Raw genomic sequence first — 10,005 nt, 5'->3', positions numbered from 1 at the left:
ATAAGCCAGCAAAAAAAGTTTAAAACTCCAGCAGATATTTTATAGAGGATGAAGAGTCAGGAAAACAAAGTGAAAACTTGAAAAAAAAATTGAAGTTCAAGTGTTGAATGTGTAGCTAAGCATCTCTGTGTATGAATGTTTCAGTCAAACTGCTGAGTTCTGCTGGTTCTGCTGTCAGTACTGACTGTGAAGTGGGTTCTTCTGAACACAAGTCCACTGTCCGAAATGACTTTCTGACTTCAGCTGACTCCAACATGAAGCTTCAGCATCTGACTGACTCTAATCTAGTGGACGTCTCCCAAAGCTCCAAACTGACAACAAACTTCCTCCTTGAGACTCTCTGGACGTTTCCATCACAGCTCAGTGGAGCTGCAGGTCCAGAACTTTTTATGGACTGCTGTCTTTGTCCTAGTAGGAAGTAGAGAGGAAAATCCATATCCTGACTGAAGATTGTCTGATTTCTCTCTGACAGCTGCAGATCTGCCTCTACAGGTTTACTCAGATCTTTCATCTCTCTTAATCAAAACTCTCCTTCTTTCTCTGGTTTTCCTCTCTAGTCTTTCCTTCTAGTCTGTGCTCACGCTTGTGTTTCTGTGGGTGTGCATGTACATGCATGCTTACATGCTATGCTGGGTTTGAACTTTAAAGTTAGACCTTTGTTAGCTTTCAGGCAAGTTTGATCAGAATACCTAGTATGTCAGTTGTTTGAGTTCTTGTTTGTTTCCTGCCTCTTCAAACTGAAATCTGTCAAATGTTCCAACAGTTGCTGCCATGAAAACATCTTTGTTCTAAAAAAAAACATCTAAGCAAATGTTTTCTTTCACTGCAGACTCATCAAAGAATCAAAGATGTTCAATTTCTGGTAAATCGTAAAATATTTACATCTAGTATTTCAGTTTAAGGGAAGAACTACAATTGTTAAATTGTTGAAGAAATGAACATACTTCTCATTATTATTCTAACTGCTCTTTAAACTGTGTTTGAACAATGTTTAACCCAAGTGCTTGGCTTATTTCTGCTTTGTGTACAAAAACTTTCCACACATTTGAAAAACAGGTAATGGCTAGGGTACACCCATAGACTGTAAACAGTCTTTGGGTGTAGCTGATGCTCGAGAAGGACAACTGCTGGAACATGAACCCTGCTTAATGCAGCATCAAGAAGATTAAGCAAAAAGGAAGCAGTCCAGGTAAAAAAAAAAAACAGTTAATACCACATTGATTGTAAAAATCTATAGACTAACCCAAGCCATGTAACTCAGGACACTCAGAAATGAATGAAAGGAGGAGAGCAAGCAGAGGCACTTCAGAGAAGGGTAGACAGATAGTAACTGAGGTTGCTTCTGCCACTCCGACCTCTGCTTGTTCTTGTCTTGTGTTTTCAGATAACCCTGGCAAGAAATGAACTAACCAGCAGCTTTAATGTTCTGACCTCAGAGTCTGCAGTCTGCAGTTTGGACTCTCCAATCCAGAACACAGAACCTCCATGGAGGAATCCTGCATGTGATTATAGCTCAGGTCCAGTTCGGTCAGATGGGAAGGATTGGACTTCAGAGCTGAGGCCACAACTTCATAGTCTGCTTTTGAGGCTTCAAATCGCTGTGGAAATCTGTGAAGAGAAAAACAAAAAACAGAAACAGGTGATCTTAGAATGAATTCAGGTTAAGATGAAGTTCCAGTTGGACATTTATCTCTTCTTCAGAGCTTCATCTTCATCACAAAACAGCCTCGGAACTATAATCAGATTTAACCAGTGGCGGGCCGTCAGGGCCTGCAAGGCCTTCTCTGCTGGCCTAAAAATATCTAAGTCACAGACTGATATTAATTATTATTTATTTATTTCCGTGAATATGTATTCTATTCCAAATGCTCCTTCTTCGTCCTTTCATTGCTGCCCCCCTGGTTGCGTTGCTTCCAGACGTGTATTTTCCTATTTAAGCATTAACCAATCACATTTCAGCACTATTTGTTGCTAGGGTCAAAGAAGTCTGCCTGGAGGCCTTCACAATCAGTTCTGTGGGCCCTGTAGCATAAAATAAATGTCGACCAAACTGTTGCTTCAACCAATCAGATTTGGAGTAGGCGACCATTTTTGGTGGAAAATGAATGTCTGGGTAAAGTTGTGGCACAGTTTTGTCTGGCACGGGTAAAGGAGTTCCGTGACACCGTTGAGTGAGAGAGAAGCCGATACGAGGAAATCTACGAGGCCCCTGGACGCACCGCGGGCGCTCCGAGTGCACGAAGAGGTGCAGCGCAAAATCTTCGTGCACACTACCGACAATATTATTTTCCACAGACCAGATTTCAAGATCACGAAAAACTGATGTTTGTCACCCTCCTCGACCATCAGAGGTTTCAGGAATACCAGAAAATTTCCCGCATGCAGCCTTTTCCAGCTTATCACAGCCACGGAACACTTTCCATCTGCGAAACGCACTGATGTGTGTGGCAGTTGTACCTGCAGTAGAAGTTTTATTGCCATAAAATAGTTAATGAGGGTTGGGTTGATTCAGATGGAGCACTACTGAAGGCCTAGGTGTGAAATGCACGGCCCGCCACTGGATTTAACATCACAATCACTTCTGGACTTACCTGAACTTCCTGCAGTTCCTCACAGCTGGGATCAGTCTCCGTTTACCCTCATTTGATGTGTTGTACTGGTCCAGGTCCAGGTCCAGTTTGTCCAGAATCTCTTCTGACATCTGCAGAGTGTAGGCCAGAGCTGAGCAGTGGATCTCTGAGAGTTTAATCTCTGATTTGTTCTCTGACTTCAGGAACTCTTGGATCTCCTGATGAACTGAGAGGTCCTTCATCTCCATCAGACAGTGATAGATATTGATGCTTCTGTCAGGAGAGACTCCTCCACTGATGTTGTTCTCCTTCAAATTGTTGATGGCTCTCTGGGTGGTTCCTGGATTCTTCGCTGTCTGACCCAGCAGGCCTCCGAAAAGTCTCTGGTTGGACTCCACAGAGAGACCATGAAGGAAGCGAACAAGCAGGTCCAGGTGTCCTGTTTGACTCTGCAGGGATTTCTCCATGGCTCTACTCAGAAACTCATCCAGGGATGGGTTCTCCATGTTGTTCTTCAGGAAGTCATCAATGACCTTTAGCTTCCTGGTGGAGTAACAGTGGAACATGTAGACTGCAGCCAGAAACTCCTGAACACTCAGATGAACAAAGCAGTAGACCGGTTTGTGGAAGATCTCACACTCTCTTCTGAAGATCTCAGTACAAACTCCTGAGTACACTGAGACCTCTGTGACATCCAGACCACACTGCTGCAGGTCTTCTTGGTAGAACATGATGTTTCCTTTCTCCAGATGTTCAAATGCCAGCCTCCCCAGCTTCAGAAGAAGCTCTTGTGGACTTGTCTGATGTTCCTGCTGGTACTTGTTCTTCTTCCTCTTTGTCTGGACCATCAGGAAGTGTGAGTACATGTCAGTCAGGGTGGTGGGCAGCTCTCCTCTCTTCTCTGTGGTCAGCATGTTCTCCAGAACCACAGCAGTGATCCAGCAGAAGACTGGAACTTCACACATGATGTAGAGGGACATGGAGCTCTTGATGTGGGAGATGATTCTGCTGGACAGCTCTTCATCTGGGAATCTCCTCCTGAAGTACTCCTCCTTCTGAGCATCATTGAAGCCTCGTACTTCTGTCAGTCTGTCCACACATGAAGGAGGGATCTGATTGGCTGCTGCAGGTCTGGAAGTGATCCAGACCAGAGCTGAGGGAAGCAGACGTCCCTGGATGAGGTTAGAGATCAGCACGTTGACTGAGGACTTCTGGGTGACATCAGACACCACCTGACTCTTGTTGAAGTCCAGAGAAAGTCTGCTTTCATCCAGACCATCAAAGATGAACAGAAGTTTGCAGACAGACAGCTGTTCTGCTGGGATCTTCTGGAGTGTTGGATGGAAAAGCTGGATCAGAGTGAGAAGACTGTGCTGCTCATCTCTGATCAAGTTCATCTCCCTGAAGGAAAGAGGAACCACAGCACTGATGTCTTGGTTCTCCAAGCCCTCGGCCCAGTCCAGAGTGAACTTCTGCACTGAGAAGCTTTTTCCAGCTCCAGCAACTCCACTGGTCAGAACCACTCTGATGGATCTGTGTTGGTCAGGGAAGACTTTGAAGATGTCGGGGTTCTTGACTGCAGTGTCATGGAGCTTATTGATTCTGGTTGTCTCCAGCTGCATCACCTCATGTTGGGTGTTAACCTCTTGTCTCAGTTCCTCTGTGATGTAGAGCTCAGTGTAGACCTTGTTAAGAAGTGTTTCTCTTCCTGCTTCTTCGGTTCCTTCAGTCACATGTTCACTTCTGCTCCTCAGACTGATCTGATGTTCTGCAAAAATCTCCTGGAGACCAACATCTGCTGAAAGAGCAGAGAAGAAAGCCCTGTCATGAGTGTTCAACACAACTCCAGCAGATGTTTCCAGAAGAATCCATCAGAGGATGATTAGGCTCTGACTCACCAGCTCTGGGTCTTTCTGCAGACTGGGGTCCAGTCCTCTTCTTCTCTTTGTAGACACTAAGGAGAAACAGAGTTAAGAGAATCTCATTTGGATTCAAACAGAAATTATGTCGGACTTGATTTAAGATCCTTTTTAAAAGTGTGTCCATTGAATCCAAACCTACTTTATTATTAACTTTTGTATTTTAGTGTTTGAAAGAACAGCTAGTTAGATTTGAGCGATCAAGGACAAGAACATTGTGGTAATGCTTTAAACGCTGGAAATCATGTTTTTGGTGTTTTTTAACATGTTCTTGTAGCATTTTTCTCATGCTGAAGGACACGTATAATAATAATAATTTAAGATTAAACCTGAGTTACTGAGAATGTCTTTATTCCAATCATAATGCATTAGAAGCAGGTAATATCCAGATGTTAGAAAAACTTTGGGTTGCGACACAGTCCCATAGTCTTCCTTCTCTGTTTAAATTCTAAAATGTATCGTCTGAGCTGGCATCAAAACTGTACAACTGGATATCTCTGATATGGCTCACTTTTTTTTCTATGCTGTTGCTAGCTTAGGTTTGTGAGGTGCTTGTTGCTAATTAGAGAAAGTGTAAAACAAAGGCAAGCTGGAAAATGAATAAGGCTTACTTCTGTGCCAATAGTCCCACCCACAACCCAAAAGCAAATTTCTTAAGAGCTCCTGCAGCTCTGCATTATTATTACTTCAAAATGACACAGACTTTTAGATTTTAGCTAAAAACACATTACAGCAGAGGTCTCAAACTCGCGGGCCATCTGCGGCCCTGGGAAGATCATTTGCAGCCCGCGTCTTCAAATGAAAGATTACTGTTAGTGCGGCCCGCAAGACAGATGTGAATGACAGTTGTTGTGTTCAGAGCTGAACGAACCAATCACAGTAAAGTGTCTGGCTCTGGAGGCGGGACATCAGCGGGCTGTCCAGTTCCTCCTTCATTCATTCCTCCAGTCAGCTGGGCGGAGGAGGAACCATGAAGCGCCAAACGCTATTGGCGTGACAAATTCACGTGCCCCGCGGAGGGAATTTGTTGCTCGCGGCTTGTCAAAAAATACGTTTCTGTCGCCGCGCCGCGTATCGAAGGGGCTACCAGCTCTGTCTGTGGATGTCTCTGTAAGAGAATATTTTTGGTTCAATTCTAATTCCATTTTCTCAGATACCTAAAACGTAAAGATTCCAACTTAGAGAGTGTGACCCAAAGCTGCAGGCGACCTTTTCACCTTTTAGGAACAGATGTCAAAGAGCATTCTCCTGTTTACCAAGCTAGAATGGATGAGAATACGGTCCCCAGCAGGAAGGCAGGATGCTGATTGAATGTAAACATTCCCAAATGGCCCCTTAAATTACATCCTCCTTAACCAGGGGTGTAAAGGCATAAATAACATGTTGATCCCGAGACAAAGGAGAAAGCAGATGCCTCTGAGATAATTAACAACCAAGGGGGTCAGGACATGTGATATGCAGCATTGTTTGGAGAAGGTTTGACCAGTCCTATAAAAGGCTTAGGTCTTGTCAGTTCATTGGAACACTCTATGACAGTCTTCCCTACATGCCTGTGCGCACCGCATGTATTTTTCTGATGTTGCTATTAAACACTTGTGTTAATCTTAAGATGTGTCTGCTCTTCCATCGCATTTCACATTTTTCCACAACAGTCTCTCCTAGAATGAACACACATGATGTCAGGGAATACATTTTTTTTGACGTGTTGGTTGTTCCTGTTAAATCAAAGCTCCCTAAGCTCCGAGCCACAAACCTGTAGCCCGCCCTCTTTCACCGCGCGGCGATCTGCTGCTCCCGCCTGTCAAACATGTGATCCTGAGCTTGGCTCGCACCTGCATGCGCGTGTCTGAATTTTAAGGTTCACACCCCGGCTGTGTCGGCATGCATTCCAGTCCATGCAAACGCGAGTAGAAGTCTAATATTGTGCTACGCGCGTTTGAATAGAACCCCCATGGAAAGCAGCCCCCCCTCTCATGTTTTAAAAACTGAATCCTGGGAGTCTGCAGTGATCCTTCTCATCAGACAGTAGCTGCTGTCAGTCAGAATCAACAGTCAACATGCTTTCTTCTCCAAAATCTCTGATCTCAGAGATTCTCAGAAGACTCAACTGAAAAGATCTGATCACACATGATGATCCAAGAGAGTCTGATCAGAGAGATCAAGAACTGAACCAGAACTCAAGTCATTCATCTGAAAACTATTGATCATCTGAACTATGATCCAGACTCCTTTAACTCTGACAAACACTTACTGTTCCACTGCTGGACTGATGGACTTGAGGTTTAGAGGTAAATCTTTTGAAGTATCACTCCTGAAGGACACACAGCTGGATCCAGATCCAGATCCAGATCCAGATCCAGGTTGGTTCCTGTGAAGAATGGCGGTTGCTGGTGTGAGTGCTGAGCTCTGACATGGAGAAGAGTCCTGGACAGTTAGAGATGTTCATCTCACCTCTGAGCTTTGGTCTGGTTGTTATGATTATAATCTCTCCTTTTTTTAGAGGGAGGGGCTCCCTCCTGTGTGTCCTCACACTGATCCATGCTGCTGGATTGACTGGATCCACTGGATCAGCTCACACACACCTTCTTCCAGCCTTCATCTGCAGAGGAAACCCTCATCATCAGCAGCTCTGATCCTCCTTCACTAACAGATCAGCTGCTCCTCCACTGATGGGCTCTTCTCTTGTGTTTCCTCTCAGGTTTCAGGTGAATGCAGTCAGACAGCAGTGTGGGACAGAGGAAGCTGCTGAACATCAGCTGCTGCACTTCTGCTCTCCCTCCACCAGATGGAGACATGGAGCTGCAGCAGCAAACACTCCATGATGGAGCAACATTTCACTCATTCACTCACTTTGACAAACAAACAACAAACTTCCTGTTTCTATGATTCAGGAAACACGAAGCAGATTAAGAACAAAAACAGAAATACAAGAATGAGGAGGACATAAAGAAAGAAAGACCTGAATTCTTTCTCTCAAAGCTCCAACAGAGACTTTCAGATGAACTTTGATTCCCCACAGATTAGGATGGAGGAGAACAGGAAGGTTTGGGAGTCAGAAATGAAACCTTCATGATGTTTGTGTTTCTGTCAGAAACTATTTCTTCTGTCTGAGTTCTGGAAAGTTCTGACAGGAAGCAGCAATCAACTGTTCTGTCCCACTTTGATGCTGAAGATCACAGTTTGATTCCAGCAAATGTTGAGAACAAACAAACAAACATCGGCTGATTGTTGTTGACTTGATCAACAAGAATCCTCCATGTTGTTGATCAATAATCAACAATGATGAAGCTTTGGAAACAGCAGAGTGAAGAAAGAAGAAGATCTTCTCCAAACATCCAGAAACAAACAGTCAAGTTAGTCCAGACAAAGTTCCAGAAACAAACTCACTTCAGTTTCTTCAAAGATCAGAAGAAGAAGAGTGTCCACTCACCGTCTGAACGCAGCTGCAGCCACATCACTGACTCAGAACCAGGAAGAAAGAGTCCACCTGGGATGGAGGCGGGGCAGCACAGGTGGGTGGAGCATCAGATGGAGCAGTCTGACCTGCAGCTTGAAGCTGAAGTGTAAAATGTCCAGATTTTTCTCCTGACATAACTTGTGACCCTTCCTGGAATCAAACCCTCAACCTGCCTGTTGTCTAACAGGTGAACAGCCACTGCTCCACAGTCAGAGGATCAGGATTTTTTCTGAACACCGTAGTCATAGCAAAAAGGGGAGGGTCTTTTTGTTGGAGGTGAAATGACTGTCAGGAGCTCCAGGATGTTTGTGTTTTCTGACCTATAGACAGAGAACAAGTTCAGGAAGAAACCTGACACCACCTGACAGCAGAGGAGAGGATGGGCGGAGCTTTAAGCAGTCAGATTGACAGATTGTTGATCTCAAGTTCTGGGTGTGTTTGAGATCACTTTTGCCTGGATTGTCGACGAGGCCAAGCGGCTACAGGCGGGGTCAGAGAGAGGCGCCTGAGATGAAAGAGAACGCTGAGCAGCAGTGAGACTGAACCAGAACAGAAAGTTGGAGTTGCCGTTAACATTTGGTTGAATATGAATGTTTCTCCCCCTTAGTATGGTCTGTTAACTTCTGTCTGGAGACAACAGATAAAAGAATAGCCGCTGGGTTAATTTAATATCCACTGTCCCAGAGTAAATAAAATTTAAATTAAAGGTTAATTTTAAAGGCAGCAATTAAATACATAACCACAGATGATTTTTGGTCAGTGTTGCCAGATTGGACGGTTTTGGTTCTAAATTTGCAGGCAAAAATGGCCTTGGGGGGGATAGGCATAATTGGGGTGGGTTTAAGGTTGGTTCGGCGGTTTTTCTTTCCTCATTAAAATATAGTAGAAGATAGGGATGGGCGATACTGAGTATTTGGGTATTGATCCAATACCGACCCAAAACCGGTTAATATCGCCGTAAATCGGTGGATTGGCATGAACCTCAAAATCTCAATTGTTTTTAATCGTCATGAATGGGTTCCCTTTTTTAAATAAACATAAAATTAATCATAACAGATTTAGGACAATGTTTTTAAATAAATAGAAAATAGTTTATTCAAAATATACTTGAAATTTAAAAAAAGTGAGGAATTGAACGCAAAACAGTCAGCAAACCAAAAGAAACAAGTGACCAAGATATAAAATTGAATCAAAATGCTTAACAATTAATAAAATAGTAGAAATGTGAATAATTTGGAACTTTTTAGCCTTTAAATAGAAAAGAAGTTTATTAAAATAATAAAACCCTGAGACCTGGAATCAGAAGAAACAATTAGTTTGCTGGTTAAAACACAAACCAAAAGGAATTGGAACCTCGGCCAAATATAAAATAAATCCGGGAGACTGATGATCCAACCATGTCGACCGTCAGAGTCAGCAGCTCCCTGCTAATGGCTGCCTAATCAAAAATAAAATAAATAAACAAACCCCTCAAATCAAACCTACCAAGGACCAACCCCCAACTAACACAACAAAACCCAGCAATCTAAAATAGACCAAAGCAAACCCAGCACCACACAAACTAAACTCAGCCTGCTGCTCTGCTCCCTGCCTACGGCAGGCCACGTGAATTTGTCATGTGAATCAGGTTTGGTGTGAATCCACCTTAAGAGCTGGAGAAAGGTGAGCTCATGTCTCTAGAAATGAAAAATGTCTGACAGTAAAACTGAGAAGCTTTTTCTCTCCAGGTCAGATAGAAACTCACTTTTTACATTCACAAGGTCCGATAATTTAAGGGAGTTTGGGAGAATTCCGAAGCAGTTTGAAGAAGAAATTTGAACAGTAAAGCAAACATCAAACTGAAAGAATGTGGATCCTGCAAATCTGTCAGAGCTCCTGGGAAAAAGCCTAAAAGCTGTCAGACTGACAGATTCAAACAGTAAAGAAAGATGTGAGGGAGCAGAAAAACATTTTAGTTTGACACATGTATCAATGCAGGAAGTTTAGAAAAAGTCCAGAGAAAGACAAAAACTGAGAGAAAACCAGAGACTTGTCTGTCAGAGAAGATCTAAGGATCAGC

At 43.5% G+C, this 10,005-nt stretch overlaps 1 protein-coding gene across 2 annotated transcripts in view; it reads right to left on the bottom strand.

The window, feature by feature from the left end:
* LOC112138232 (NLR family CARD domain-containing protein 3-like) overlaps positions 1–7,078 on the bottom strand; it is an 11,605-nt gene extending 4,527 nt beyond the window's left edge. For both annotated transcript variants that reach the window (XM_024260801.2, XM_036211024.1), the window contains exons 1-5: positions 6,941–7,078; positions 6,741–6,857; positions 4,469–4,524; positions 2,592–4,368; positions 1,432–1,608 (exon numbers count right to left, since the gene is read on the bottom strand). In XM_024260801.2, the coding sequence (XP_024116569.2) occupies positions 1,432–1,608; positions 2,592–4,368; positions 4,469–4,524; positions 6,741–6,857; positions 6,941–7,029 (2,216 nt within the window). In that variant the 5' untranslated portion in view covers positions 7,030–7,078. The remainder of the gene's footprint in view (positions 1–1,431; positions 1,609–2,591; positions 4,369–4,468; positions 4,525–6,740; positions 6,858–6,940) is intronic.
* Between the last annotated feature and the right edge of the window lie 2,927 nt (positions 7,079–10,005).

This window comes from Oryzias melastigma, unplaced genomic scaffold, assembly GCF_002922805.2.
Source record: "Oryzias melastigma strain HK-1 unplaced genomic scaffold, ASM292280v2 sc00381, whole genome shotgun sequence".
NCBI classification, from domain to species: Eukaryota; Metazoa; Chordata; class Actinopteri; order Beloniformes; family Adrianichthyidae; genus Oryzias; species Oryzias melastigma.
Note: the sequence above shows the minus strand (reverse complement) of the source record. Positions and strands in the feature narration are given on the sequence as shown.